The sequence below is a fragment of the Nannobrachium achirus genome, assembly GCF_963921795.1.
Source record: "Nannobrachium achirus genome assembly, chromosome: 9".
NCBI classification, from domain to species: Eukaryota; Metazoa; Chordata; class Actinopteri; order Myctophiformes; family Myctophidae; genus Nannobrachium; species Nannobrachium achirus.
The window spans coordinates 17748154-17763752 of record NC_137818.1 but is presented as its reverse complement, the minus strand read 5'-3'; the positions used below and the strand labels follow the sequence as shown (position 1 = coordinate 17763752).

At 45.4% G+C, this 15599-nt stretch overlaps 1 protein-coding gene and 1 pseudogene across 2 annotated transcripts in view; both read right to left on the bottom strand.

Annotated features, from left to right (window-relative positions):
- Positions 1-1868: 1868 nt before the first annotated feature.
- Positions 1869-2596, bottom strand: LOC308290684 (protein C3orf33-like; annotated as a pseudogene). Its single transcript has one exon. The product of its transcript is annotated as a protein C3orf33-like (transcript).
- Positions 2597-12557: 9961 nt separating this feature from the next.
- The window catches only part of kdm5bb (lysine demethylase 5Bb), a 38332-nt gene continuing 35290 nt past the window's right edge, over positions 12558-15599 (bottom strand). The window contains exon 29 of the mRNA XM_080732594.1: positions 12558-14970. Coding sequence (XP_080588720.1) covers positions 14830-14970 — 141 coding nt within the window. The 3' untranslated portion in view covers positions 12558-14829. The remainder of the gene's footprint in view (positions 14971-15599) is intronic.

Below are 15599 nucleotides of genomic sequence, written 5' to 3'. Positions count from 1 at the left end.
TGTGCAGTGTGAGGGCAAACGTATCAATTAAATATGCAAGAATGTGGAAACTTCACCCCTCCCATTCGCACGACTAAATCGAATTATATTATGAGAATGTGGCTCCAGTCTCCTCCCCTGCAAGGTAATTTTGTTCTGCTGCTGTTGATACACATGGTTGCCAGTTCCCACCTGATGTCATGTGGGAGTTCAAACTTATCCAGACCATAATGAATAACTGATAGCTTGCATAACGTCTTCAGGCTAGGACTTCTAAGAATCTAAATGTAGTCTTCAGACAATGTATTGTGTTCTTTGTATCCTCCATAGATGATGATACGATTGCCCACCATGCAACAGCACATCCCATACAACCTACAGGGATCTTTCCCCTTGGGCTCAACCTGCTTCCAGGAAAAGGTCTCTCGACTGAATTTCCACAGAGTAGTGGAAGTACTGTTTACCTTTCCAGCCACCAAATATGTACAGCTCTCCATTGTAGGCAAAGGCGGAATTACATGAACTTTCTTCTGGGAGAAGGTGTGCAGATGCAGAAGGAGTGTTCAACCAGGAGTTGGTCTCTGTGTCAAACACCCTTATGCTGTTGAAGTGGCCCTGGCCCTCCCAGACCCCAAATACAAACATCTTTGTCCCGATGATGGCAGCAGAGTGAAGTCCTTCTGAAACAGGTGGTGTAGTGCCTCTGGTGTTAATTAAAGTTCAGACCATTGTGGTGGTGTCCAACTTGTACATGTCATACTCATTAGTCCATCCAGGCACCAGGGTGTATCCTCCATACACATACATGACCTTATCCAGGACACAGGCTGAGTGGTAGCTCCTTGCTTCTGGAATATATCCATAAATATTGGGTTTGAACCAGCTGTGGGTGTCAACATCAGAGGCATAAAGAACGTTGCAGTGAAGATTACCTCCCCAGAAGTACGGTAGACAATTTCTTCTACCAGCTCAGTTATATGGCCCCGGTGCGCTGTGGGAACCTCAAAGGGACTTTTTCCTCTTCCTTTGTCCTCCACTCAATCTGTTTACTGTAGTGCAGTACAGCTTGTGTCCGACTACCACAGCAGCATGGTTGTGATTCTTAGGTCCGTCTTTCAGATCTACTGTCCAATGAAACATTTCACACAACAGCACCACCGTGAATCAGTGCAACACATTTACACGACAGTTTAATTGGTTGGAATAGTTGTTGAATGACATTTGGTTTATTGGATGTTTCCTTTTTTTTGCCAGGGGATTAGAATATATATATATATATATATATATATATATATTTTGTTTTGTTTTTTCAGACAGAAGTTGACAATGATAGCATTTTTATCAATTTGAATGGATGCTAGAAGAAGACAACACGGATTTTGCAACTGATACTACTAGGCTGGGATAATAAAACTAGAGAAAACATATTAACAAGTGTGGATGACCTGTGCAATTAAACCCATTTAGACACCTACCAGTATACGCTGTTATACCTTTCTCAGTCAGGGAAAACCTTTGTGCAACATTGCTATTATAGCAACATATATTTTTGGGACATTTTTGAATTAAAATCTGACGTTTTTAAGAAAACTTAGGGTATGATTTAGAAGGCGTTATTAGAATCTGCCGCAGGTCTAAATCGGTTAAAAGGTTGAACAACAATCTTTTCCACATTTTAAATGTCCTTGCTGTCCTTGCTTAATTATTGTAAATTTAGTCCAAATGAGACTATAAATTAAGCATTGATCCTTAACATTTCTGAAATCCTCTTCCAAGCCAACACAATCCCAGCTAATTTAGGGGGGGTCAACCTGAACTTTCTTCTTCTTTCTTTGTGTTTTACCTATAGTTTTACCTTGTTGGTCACTGAATTGATCAATGAATATGAATCAAGTTCTCTTGAAGAGCCTCATTATGAATCTGAGCAATGTATTGTCTTTAACAGCCTTTGAGGCCCTCTCCCATAGGCTGTCTTCCTTCCACAGTCCTCGACCCTTCTTTTCGGCTTTAACCTCTGCCTTGCGTAGCTGTTTGTGTAGCCGCCGACAGAGATGAGAGTCAGAAGGCAGTCCTGAGATAGGCACAGTGCGTGCCAGACCCAGCTTAAGTAGCTCTTCATTCACACATTGGCTCCATAATGACCCCTGCTTGCTGTAAGACACCAAACAGTGTAGTGTGTTCTCCTCCCGAGTGATCAGCTTCAGCCAGACTACAGGATCAGCAGCCAGGTGCTTCTTCATCCATGTCGTCCCCTCTGGTGTCACCTGCACTCCTGCTAGACGCACTGCAAGTGAAGAGGTGTGCACACCTCTTGAAAGTAGATGGGAGAGGACAGGGAGGTATATTGGGACATGTTCCACTTCCAGTCCTTTATCTGTGATGGTATGAAGTGTCCCACGAAGGCTTACGTTCCTCTCAATAAATCGAGTAGGGATATCAGACACAGCTCCAAACTTGGTGATCAGTCTGATACTCCTTGCTATTACAATAATATTACAATAACACCAACAATTGCGAGTCCAGTGCTAATGTTCCGCACAAATGTTAAATTATCATCTGCAAACTGAGATATCACAGACACCACGTTGTGAGAAGACGACTCGTCTTTCTGTGACATATTGTTGACATTACCGGAACACTGACGTGGCTCCGCCCATGTAACCTCCGGACGTTTACTTTTAAATACAGGTACATTGGTTGTGATGACAATGTTGTGACGTCATTGCGTGATGCCATAGTATTTGGAATCTAGATCCACCCAGACTAGTACAGAGCCCTGGTGGATGCCGTTCAACTAAGGAAGAGGGTTTAAGTGGCATTGAAGTCACCTGAGGCAGATTATGTCTAAACAGTTTTCTGAAAAACGTATGTTGCTATATGAGTGGTGCTCAAACCAAAATTATAATTATATAGGCTATATTTGGCAGTGAACCCCCATCTGAAAATGATATGGCATCTAAGTGGGCCAATGCAACACTCCTACAAGTTTTGTGTAATTTGGTCCGGTAGTTTTTGCGTTATCCTGCAGACAGAGAGGGCGAGGTCATGCTGAAACAACAGAGACTTACACAATATGTCCATATATGGGAATTCCCAGATACGGGCTTAATATTGATGACATCAGGGATCTCCATATACTGTATGGGCATAAACAGGACAAGGACAGAATACAGATTGTGTGGTTGCCGTGACACAAGTCACACTTGGAAATGAATTCTGTTTTGGCCATATATGGAGCGTGACATGAGGCGTGACTGACTGACGGACATGAGCTGTGGGTTTTCATAGTAAATGATAAATAAATATATAAATATGACAATGTAAGACTTTTCTCCACAATATGGGCCATTATTACATTATGATATTTTGTTGTCTCCGCCAGGCCGAAAGGCATGCAGGCCAAGATTATGTTTTGTTTTGCACCATGCAACGTCAGGCTGATATGGCACCTCCGCTTCGTGTCGGTGCCATGTCAGCCTGTCGGGATCTTATCGCTCGATAATGACCGCTGAGGCAGACGTTATCCCTTACATACCAATTGGGGAGTTATAATGGAACGAAGTTAAGTTTCCTATCTTTTTGTGCATAGTTTTATTATAAAGGGCTAAAGTGGTTGAACTGAATTTGAAGCAACATGCCCACGTTGTTGATGGACCCTCTGGAAGCCCCTCAAGGACCCCCTGGCAGGTCCCCCTCACCCCACTTTGAGGACCCTATAAGGTCAGTAGTACCTTTTTGAAGACTTTCAGCGTGCCGCTGCAGATGGAGTCCAGCAGCCTCCCTCGCGAGCAGTGACCTTCCTGCTTGCTTGGGGGCGTCGACGGCTTCCGTAAGGACGGCCTCCCTGACACAGTGGAGGCGGGGTCAGGAGGAGGAGGCGTGACAACCTGAGGTCCAAAAAACGAGGACTGACTGAAACCGTATTGTGATTACAGTTTTGCCCTTGTCAATATGCCGATATTCTTCTTAGAAGATAGTGAAAAGAGACGATCTGCTAGCTCATAATTCATCACAATACAGCTTGTAGATCTGCCATTTCCACTGTTCCTAAAACTATCACTAAATACCTATATATATGTGGGTGTTCGCAGGAAATAGGACCATAGTTGTGTTGCAACACGTTTTGAGCTCATTGATCGGTTCTTTTCAGAGAAAGCCTTCGCCACAATAACAGAAAGCAGAAAAGACACAAACATAGAGCCATGGGGGACTCCGGGGTCAACCATATAGGGCACTGGCTCCCAAACACTGGGAGCCAGTGTGTGTGTGTATATATATATATATATATATATATATATATATATATATATATATATATATATATATATATATATATATATATTCTGTAATTTCATGAAGAAATAAAAGTAAAATAAATAAAAAATCTAAGAAATTCCATAAATTTCATTCCAAATGTTTAAGAAGTAGTGAAAATAGACGATCTACAAGCTCACAAGTTGTGAGCTTGCAGATCGTCTATTTTCACTAGATTGGGTCCCGGGCAAACGTCTAATTTCTCTTTTGGGTCTTGAGCTAAAAAGTTTGGGAACCACTGATACAGTAGCCTGATTTCAGACTCTACGATGCAGTTCACTCAGAGAGTGGGCGGGTCTATTGGCTGGAGCCAGGCTACTGATACAGGCCTATTAGGTATTAAATTAAATTTGAAATTGAAAACAAGTCAAACTAAAAAGAAAGATCCTAAAGTGTACCGACCTGAGGTCCAGAATGCTTTGCGGCGATGCTGTGGGCTGCAGGTCCATGAGAGGAAGCATCCCGAGCAGCAGGTGTCTTGGTCTTCTTCTCCATGAAGTGTGAGAACATGTTCCTCTTCTTCTTGTCCTGGGGAGGCTCAGGAGCCAGTCTGTTGGACACCGCAGTGGACGCCGTCGTGAACGCCGCTGTGGATGCCGCCGTGGACACCGCTGTTGATGCCACCTTGGACGCCACCTTGGACGACGCCGTGGACGTCGCTGTTGATGCCACCTTGGACGCCACCTTGGACGACGCCGTGGACGTCGCTGTTGATGCCACCTTGGACGCCGCCGTGGGCGCCGGCAGATGTGGGACTGGGGCAGACGACACTGGGGCCGTCGGGCGTCTTTCCTCCTCCGCCTGCAGCTTGTGGGCCAGGCGCCACTGGCGCTGCAGGTCCACGTTGCGGCTCAGTAGGCCGGCAACTGCCATGCGCGGCCCGGCCAGCTCAAAGTGGAAGCCAAGCTTCAGCAGGCTGGTGTTGCCTCTCAGCAGCTCAGCCATCTCCATCTCCGCCTTCCCCCCGCAGATGTGCCGCTGGTTGTGGAAGCGGAGCTCCGTCACGCCTGTTGTTTTAAAGCCATTATAAGACCTGGGTATATTTCATGCTTTAACTGTTGAAAAATAGCAGATATACCAGCCTTTTGAACCTTTGATTTGAATATATATTTTTCAAGGCAAACTTTTGTCTCAAATCTCTGCTTCTGGTCCCTGGAACAACATATGTTTAGATGGGGGTCCATGGGACAAATGCATGTCATTTTGGGGGTCATTGACATGAAAAAGTTTGAGAACCACTGATTCAGAAGAAGGATTTAGAAGACATTTATAGAATCGGGTCAAAAATATTCAAAAATATTCATAAGACACACATCTTCATGCAAGATTCTGTAAAAACGTGTACTCGTGTTGTTCTGTATGGCGCGGATCAGGGCCAGGATGCCCCTGCTGGTGAGGAGGTTGGAGTCCAGGTTGACGCTGGTCAGAGACGGGTGCCCCTCCTGCAGGGTGCGGGCCACGGCGTGCGCCACGCGGTCGTCGGCGCGGGTGTTTGCCAGCGCCAGGGTGCGGACGCTGGCGTTGAGCCGCAGCGCCTCGGCAAACTGCACCAGGGTCTGCACCCGCACCGCCTCCGAGTTGTTGAGGTTCAGCTCGGTCAGCGACGGGTCGTTCCCCCTGACGCGCTCCAGGAGATCCTCGAACACTGCAGGACCAAGTACTAGGGTTACTCACAATTAGGGCATTCACCGAATATTCGAATATTCGAACATCAAAGTCACTATTCGACGTTGTTCACCGAAGTCGAATATTTGCTTTTTTAAATTATTTTTATTATTGTTTTCTCTTTAAAAAATATATGGTTCATAAAGCTTGGCTAGATAGGAAGTCATAAGAATGAGTTGTCAATGCCCCTGGTGGATGAATTTGTTAATGCTCTATACCAGGGCTTCTCAAACCTTTTTAGGCTGTGACTCCCAAAATAAACATATTTGAACTGGGGACCCCCACCCTGGTAAGCACACATTGTAGGTATTACATTAAATTTGATTCGGTTCCGCAGATAAATATTGTGAAAATAGCAGATCTACATGCTCACAACGCCTCGCAACGCGAGGCGTTGTGAGCATGTAGATCGGCTATTTTCACAATGTTCGCCTCTTGCTTACTTAATATTTGACAGTTTGGCCAGCCCTGTCGAATATTTGACTATTCGAATACTTTGAGGTAGAATAATTCGAATACTAAAAATCACTATTCGTGAATGCCCTACTCACAATACCCTGATGTAGATTACTAGATTATATTGTGTACATCACCAACAAATAGCCAATCTACAAACTCACAATACGGCTGCAAGATTTGGTGTAAATCGAGCGGTCACAGTTGTCTAAGACAGCGGTTCTCAACCGTTTTGGGCTTCAGTACCCCTTTTCCTTATTGGTCAATCCATTATAGTGTATTATAATTAGGATAGTTGTAGGCCTAATACAAATTTATATTGTGTTATAATCACAGTTAAAAAGGGTAAATGTGTTTCTTACCAATAGGGGTACTTTTGTGTAATGAAAAATGTTGATATTTTATGTGGTCCTGTGCGGTGCGGTGTAGTGTTGTGTAGTGTGGTGCTAAAGCTGCAGTGGAAAATGGGCTTAAGTGGCTCGTCGTCGAACGTACTTGAAACATCAAGGGATTGTTCCGTTCCATCGCCGGCTGCCACAGATTTCTCCTCCTCGCTCCTTCTACTTCTCATCTGGACATCGTTGCTGTCACGCGCGTTCCCCTCGGAACGGACCGTGGTGTTCTGTGTGGGACTGCTGCTGTGCAGGGACCTGCAGAGAATGTTAGAGAGGCAGGGGCTGACATTTCTGAAAAGGGCCTTTTGGTGAAAATATCGAAAATAGCAGACCTCCAAGCTCACAACGCGTCGCGCTGCGACGCGTTGTGAGCTTGGAGGTCGGCTATTTTCAGTGCATTTCTTTCACCATAGTGAAAACTGCATTCATGGTCTGGAGAGGGCACTTTTTACAGATAAAAGGGCAGGGGCTCAAGCCCCCTTTGATGTGTGCACGTGCCTGATGCTGTGCTGGAGTCCGCTGGGTTCCTTCTCTGCGAGGAGGGCTGGAACACGTTCCTTCTCGTCAACCACCACAGTTTCCGCTCCGGTGGGCGGTCCTTTCGTTTTTGGAGTTTTTCCACCGCCGTCCGCCTCCCGTCTTTTGTCTCTCTTAGTCTGGTGTTGCAGCTTTGAGACCAGGTCTTTGGTCTTGCTGCACTCTGTCCTCTTGTGACCGTCCTCCTCGCTTCCTGCGGGTTCCTCTCGTCTCGCTTCGTTTCTCCTCTGCAACTTGGAGATGAGCTCCAGCGTTTTGTTGTTGCCCCTCCTCTCTTCCTTTTTCCCCCGATTGGTTTCGCCTTTGACCTCTGCGCGACAACGGCCCTCCGGGTTCTTATCGGCCTCCTCGTCCGCGTCTTTCCCAAAGTCCTTTTTGCCCTCGTCGCCTGTCGCAACGACCTCGCGGTCCTGCTGCTGTTTGTTCGCCCGCCGCTCCGCTTCGCGGCCGTGCGTGTCCTCGTTTGCGTCCACTTTAGACGGGCTTGTGTCGGATGGTCTCGTGTCGAACAGGCGTACGTCGTCGCGCGGGCTTGTGTCCGAGGTCCCTCCCGCTGCGTTCCCGGAGCCAGAGGAGGAGTGGTCTGCGGTGGGTGAACAGGTGTGATCGTCTGGCGGTTTTGGTTTGTCCTCCTGCTCAGTGTTCACATCATCATGGCTCCCTCTTCTCTCCCCTCCATCTCCGCTTGTTTCCCCCTTTAATGAGACACAGGAAAATAAAAATAAACATCAAGATCACAATTAGACACTCCAGAAAAACACAGGCAAAAATCCTTGATTATGCGGACTAAAATCATTGATTTTGCGATGACATATGCTGAGTATTCTGTGATTTTATGCAGTGAAATTGCAGAAAGTTTGTGGAAAGTTGCGAAATTACGCGAAATATGCAGGGTTTATGTGATTTTATGCTGTGAAATATCCGGGTAGTTCCGAAATATGCTGGCAGAAATATGCTGGCAGAAATATGCAATATGCTGCCTTTTTGAAAACGTGACCCCTGCATAATCTGTGGCATTTGGCTGATTATGCGGGAAATTCTATCGCATAATTGCATTTTTCTGAAGGGTCTACACAATGATATAAACATTGTACCGGGGGGTCCCCAGCTAAATGTGTTAATTTAACCGAAGACTTCACCTGTCATCAAACGATTGGCTCAGGGATGCGGCAAAAACTAAAAATCACCATGAATTCAAAGCTCAAGACGGAGGGTTCCCGAAGGGTTCCCAGTTTGATCCCGGGCTCCCCCAGAGTTAGTGTCGAAGAGTCCTTGAGCAAGACTCTGAACCCCTAGTTGCTCCCGGTGAGCAGGTTGGTGCCTTGAATGGTTTCCTCTGCCATCGGTGTATGAATGTGTGTGTGAATGGGGGAATGTAATGCACACTCTTTGTAAAGTGCCTTGGATAAAGGTGCAATATACTGTGTAAATGCACCATTTACCATTTACGGGGAGACCTTGAAATGTGAATGTTTGAGAACCACTGAGTTAGGGCAGAAGGCGGTTTAGTTTACAGCAGGCTGTTAGGAAGTGCAGCTGAGCCAACCTTAAAAGGCAGCTTGTTGGCAGAAGGAATGTACTTTGTCTTCAAATTAGGCAGTGGAGGTGGAGGAAGAAGTGCTCACATGTTGTTGTTTTTACTCTGTTGCGAAGCGACAAAGTCAATAACCAGCTTCCAAAACTGTACTGAAACGACGTCATCATGCAGCACTCGAAAAGCACTCCGACAGATTTCCCCCCTGTAGTTGCTAGTTCTCCCGCCTTTTTGCGCTAGTCTACCAGGGACGTGCAGAGAATCTTAGAGATGCAGGGGCTGACATTTCTAAAAATATTGAAAATAGCAGACGCTGCGACGTGTTGTGAGCTTGGAGTTCGGCTATTTTCAGTTCTTGACACCACACTGAACTAAGCATATAGTCAATACTGGAGATGTGGCGTATGGCATGTATTTCTACACTACGTAATTCTTTCAACATAAGATGCTGCATTCAAGTTCAGGAGAGTTTGGACAAGGCAATTCTCGCTGCCTTCAGGCTATAGCATGGAAAGAGGGGCATTTGCATTTCTTTCACCATAGTAAAAACTGCATTCATGGTCTGGAGAGGGCACTTTTGCTAGAGACAGATGAAAGGGCAGGAGCTCAAGCCTCCTTTCATGTCTATGTGTGCACGTGCGTTCCTCTTTGTTTTTTTCTTCTTTTTTTTTAGTCTGTGCTGCGCCATAGAGTTAATGTCTGAGCGCAACGAAGCATGCCGTCATTGCTGTGATGCCGTTGCCTTTAAGTGGACACAGCTGTTTAGTTTTATCGTGGACTGGACATTGCCTCATGAAAAATGACGGTTACTTATAGCCGAATTTAATATTCTTTGTTATGCTAAAGAAAACGACAAGCAACAAAGTATTTATTGAAATATTTCAATTCTAGTTTTTACTTTAACCCAGGCCTAGAATTATTTATTGCTTTAGCTATAAAGGGTATGCGCGTGACATCATCATCATACCAGGAAGTTATGCAGGAACGCCTACTGAGTGGCAAAAAAAACTACTTTCTGGACTTGACAGCCCATACATCCAAACAGAAAAGTCCTATCTAATTGCATTAAACAACGTTACACGACATTAAACTCACTTTGCCACTCGATTTGCCATTCACTTTATGCATGCGCAATTGCGCATACCCTCTATTGAAAAATAGCAGATCTACAAGCACGCAGCGCGGCACTCAGTGAAAAAATCTTGATCTGGAGTCTTTGAAAATATCAAACCAGGGGTTTTTCTATGATTCTGAATCCATTGCAAGCATTTGTTTTGCACGAACAACATTCCTTGGGCTAATAAACGGCTAAAAACTGTGAAAAGTGATGACTCATCACTAAACCATAGTTTTGTCAATGGGACCAACTTTGATTGGCTCCCACAAGGTTTCCCATGGGAGTTGGGTTGGAACACATTCAGAGGTGATAGTAGACACCTTTATGAACACAATTGTAGAGAAAGGTATTGGTAAGTAAGCATTTAGTTCCCAGATTGGTCAAAGATTCGTTTAACTTTCCCAAACGAAATAAGAAAAGTTCCAACCAACCTCGGTGGACATCTCTCTCTGGATGAGCCTCTTGGTCTGCTGCTCGCAGAAGTCCAGCATGGCCATACGGTTGTAGCGCACCGAGGGCTGCTTGTCCGTCTGGTTCCTCTGGCGCAGGCCTGCAGGCACCCAGCCGTCCCCGTCCATGTCCAACACCTCCTGGCTGAGCTCTTCCAGCTCCGCGGCCGTCAGGGACGCCAGCAGAGCCTCCGTGTTGTCGTCCATAAAGTCTCCTTCCTCCGACATGGTTGTCTTTGTTATAAAAGTAGTGGGGCCTGGAGTGGACTAGTGTCAGTGTTATTGTTATCGTAACAGAGTTATTAAGATCTGACCCGACGGAAGAGACATGTTTATGTACTCTCGGGAAGCTTTGCTCCCGCTCTTATACATTATCCCCCCCGGAAAGAGGTTGTCGTTTATACAGCCAAAGAGCGACCATAATGGACAAGCCTAGCCGTCCTACTTTGGCTGTTTAACTTAAAACTGCAACCTCCGCCTCCCTCTTCACTCCCTAACTTGGTGTAGAGCTGGACCAATGGCAGCGTTGGAACAATAACTTTAGTGTTTCCTGATTCATGTGTTTTGATGTTTGCTGTGTATGAATGTCTATTCCTGTGGATTGTTGTGTTCTGTATCTCTGGCTACGTTGAAAATGAGGGCCTGCTCCTCAACTGTACTCAAAACTGAAATAAAGGTTATGATGATGAACTAAATGTACTCAAGTAGGCTACTGTACTTGTTGAGTACAATTTTTTCTTTCTTTTTTTTAACCCATTTTCACCCAGTGCCAATTGCATATGTAATCCTGGGCTCTGCTCTCCCTCTGCCACGCCTGGGGAGACAACGGACTGACCTCATGCTTCCTTCAGTGCATGAGGAGTCCAAGTTGCTTCTTTTCACCATGACAGTGGGGATTTCCCTGGTTTGGACGTGGCGCGTGGAAGGAACACGTTATTCCAACCAGCTCCTTTTCCCTCCATCAGGCGCCCCGGCTGGCAAGGGGAGGCATTATTGAGACCAGGATTACTGCATGTTTTGTGAGGGTATCAACCCTAGGAGACACGGGGAGAACATGCAAACGCCACACAGAAAGGCCCTATCGCCAACCCCACCTAGGGTGTGGGCGCTGATGATGCGGAGGGAGGAACACGCCCCCCAGTGCCCACAGTGTCCCCCGCCGGGAATCGAACCCAGGACCTTCTAGCTGTGAGGCAAAGCGCTAACCACTGCGCCACCGTGCTCCCCTTTGAGTACAATTTCTGAGGACTGAGGTACTTGCTCAAATCAAGTAAATTTCTCCAATACTTTAACCTTCTACGGCAGTAGATCTCTGACGCCAAATATTGTACTTTTATTTATTTTTTACTCGGCTACGATTATTCAATCGAAACCCAAAGTTGCACAAGTAACTTTACAGATTCAGATGATCACAAAACACGCACGAGCTTGTAGACCTGGCGACTCGCGTCGAGTGAAAAGAACAGACGACGTTTTAATAGAACAAATGCATTTTTTTATTCCACAATATAAACTGCCACGTCTTTTAAACGAGCCCCACGTCCTTCCCCCTCCCCCTCCCCCGACAAAAAAGAAAGAAAGACAGGTAAAAGACACACAACCCCATGCTGGAGCAGTCAATCCTTCATTCTGCTACATCGTTAAAGCCCCGTTCGCGCTCTCGCCGCGCGACGGGCGTCGCAAGGGCAAACAACAGCCGGTCTGCAAGCTGTTTTTGTCCGCGCGACGCCCGTCCTGTGCCAAGAGCATAAATTAGGCGTGACATCTCATCTATTCAGCATTCTGTACATAGAAAAAAAATTAAAACAAAACCAAAACAAAAACATTGCTAAAGCACCAACACATCAGCGGGAGAACCAAGCCGTTATCGTTTTCTTTTAAAAAGGTAAAATTCAGACAAACGTTATTGCTCAGATAAATAAACCTAAAACCTACAAAAAACAAAACAAAACAAAAAACCGGGAATAATTATATTAAGATGCAATGTGCTAAACACCGGGTTTAAAGAACAACAAACAAAAACCTTTTTTTTTCTTTCTTTTTTTTTTTTTACAAAACCTTGTAACAGAATTATCTTTTTTTAATAGTTTTTACTCCCTAAGGGATTGGGGTTGGGGGGGGGGGGGGGGGTGTTTCTGGTTTTGCATGCAAGGAGGGTTTTCCAAAGTAGATAATTATCGTTTTTATATGAAGCTTCATTAATTAACACTCCACCGTGCGATGAAGCATAAGAGGTCTCTTAAGCCCCTTCTCCACTACAGGGCCGAACCAGAACTAGAACCAGAACTTTCCAGAACCAAGAACTTTCAAAAACCTGTGAAGTTCCAAGGACCAAGTTCTGATTACGTTTATATATACTGTATATACTGTATAACCAGACCTAACCGGGAAGGTCCCAAAAAAGAACTCAAGTTTAGTACTACATCAAAAGCAGGACCTGAAAAAGGTTCCCAGAACCTTGCCTGAAACCGGGCTGTGCTCTATGGAAACACAACCCAAAAAAAAGGTTCTGGCTCCGCCTCGTAGTGGAAAATGGGCTTTACACACCGGGGAGGTCGTTTGTTATAAATGGCATTCATTTAGCCCTAAAATATATACCTTTTAGGACGCTTATGTCACAACTAAGTACATCCACACCGAAACGCAAATATTACGCAGCGAGAGAACGGAATTAAATGGAGAACTAAAAACAACGGAATTAGAATATGGACCAAAGATAGAAAGCATCAATGTGATTAGGATGAGGCATCGACTATATCACGTGGTTCTCAAAATTGGGTCCTGGGACCCTCTGGGTTGCTTGAGGGGCTTCTATATTGACACTTAAACAGGTCTGTAACTCTGAGAGTGTACAAATGGAACCAAATGGACACCAAATGGTGCACTCTCAGTTGAGAACCACTGAACTACTATACAAATAGCTTTGATGTAAATTATTCAAGTATGATATTTTTGGTGTGGTTTATTTCTTGTACGCTCCCCCGGTATGTAAAGACCCTTAAATTAGGCTTAACCCTTAAATCCTCACATGGGGGGAGGGGGGACGACCCCCTCCTCCTTCACACCAATGTAATGGATTTGCCATGCAAGCGCCCTCCCATACAGTCCAATTATTCGAACAACCACAAACATTTTTATAGGAAGAAAGAAATATATATATAATATAATATATATGTAAAAAATACAAAACAAATAAAATAAAATAAGTCGAACCGTATGGTTCTGGACAACAAGTCAATAAAAGAGAGGAAAAATAGCACCGTCGTTACAAAAACAAAGTGGGGACAGCGAGGGACAGAGACAGTCATGTGACATTCCTTAACGGCTTCCTCCCACAAACCATCACTTCCTGCTCTTTAATTCTCCTTCACTCCGTCGTCGTCGTCGTCATCGTTCTCTTGTGTCGCGAGTACGACTCGCTTTCCCCCGGGTCGTGTCTGTCATTTTATCGTACAGCTAACGGCTCGCTTTCGTGTTGCGCGTCTTGTTGTTTTATCGTCCGATATACGCCCCGTCTCACAACTGGGTGGTTTGTGTCTGTGTGGTTTATGGTACAGCCTAGTTCCCGGTCGGAAATCTCTCCCACCCCACCGCTATATATCCACAGGTTTCTAGTGTCCCATTAGTCTCGCGTGGCCAGACTGTTGACTCCTACAATTTGCAAATGCTCCGGTCATACAGCCTGGGAGAAGGAAGTTCTAATAATCATGAGTATCCGGCATGAGAACCGTTTCGTTTTTACAGTCGCGCATATTTATCATAATATAAATACAAATCATCTAAGCATATACTGTATATATATATATTGCTGCTTATCAGAAATTACACTTTAAAATATATTTCCGTCAATGATAATGCCAGCTTCCGATACTGGGATTTCAGGAGGTGTAGTTCCAGACTCTATATAGCATTCAGAGATTGTGGAATAGTTGTCTGGCTACGCGAGACTAGTATCCCATGAGCCCTTGTGTAAAAGTTGAGCATCACTTCCTGTTCCTCTTAGCTGTTTCATTCTGACTGGTTGCTGTGAGCCTGTCACACCTGAATCTCTGCATGGTGATTACTTGGTGCTTTAGTAAGTGATTTGAATCAGCTGTGTGGAGGAAGTGAAGCCCGCATAAACACACCCCCTTTTCCCCAGTAAACTCCTTGGGAAACCCGTGGATATACAGTATAGGAGTTCCGCTGCGCATAGGCTGCCAGCAGAGTGTGACACCGGCCAACTGTGGCCAACGTCCTTGATTTAGCTTTAACCCGGTGTCACCCTCTGCGGTCGACCTGCGAAGCAGGACCTAGAGTCGGGAGCTATCGCGGAGGGCGAGGGTTCCAAGCGGGGCTATAGTAGGGTACAGCCATCACCGTCCTCCCTCCCTCCATGCAGTCTCACTGGGCGCGGGCGTGTCTGCCGCTCGCGGTGCAGCCGTGGCACACGTAGTCCTGGCTCTGGGCCAGCTCTAGCGTGACGCCCACGCACGCCTGGTGGAACCACTGGTTGCAGCTGCCGTCGCACTGGACCCAGTCCACCTGCAGGGGGAGACAGAGAGAAGACAACGTGGATCAGAGCAAAAATCTCACAACCGAACATGTATTAAAGCCACATTTTACAACGGGTAGTCGGGCTTTCAATGAAAAACAGGCTCTCCAACAGTGCAGATAACGAGCACTACTGCACTGTCTCATCAAGAAAATAATTCAGCTGTGCGCTCTCTCTCTCTCCCCACACTATGCTAGGCGGCTAGGCTAGCAGTTTTCATGTGAAGTTCAGGGACATAGTAGCTAAATGTGGCATTAAAAAATTTCAAATTCCTATCGAATATCTTAATTACAATGAAATGAAGTTGACGTGTTTTTTTTTTGGCACTTCAGTCCTGCCTACGGAACTCGCCTTCGGCTCGTTCCTGCAGCAAGACTGTCGTGCCAGATAACCGTGATAATGCACAACCTCTCGTGTAATATTGCTTAAATATCACATTTCTACCACTTTTTGTGGTCACATGTTCAGATACTGGATTCTGATTGGCTTAAAACAGTGGTAAATCAGTCAACAACCTTGAGTTGGCTCATGGACCCCGCCCACTGAAACAATTAATGATTGTAACTAAATAACCTTGGAAGTTACAACTGTGTTTTCTTTCATTTATATGGTAGAAGTG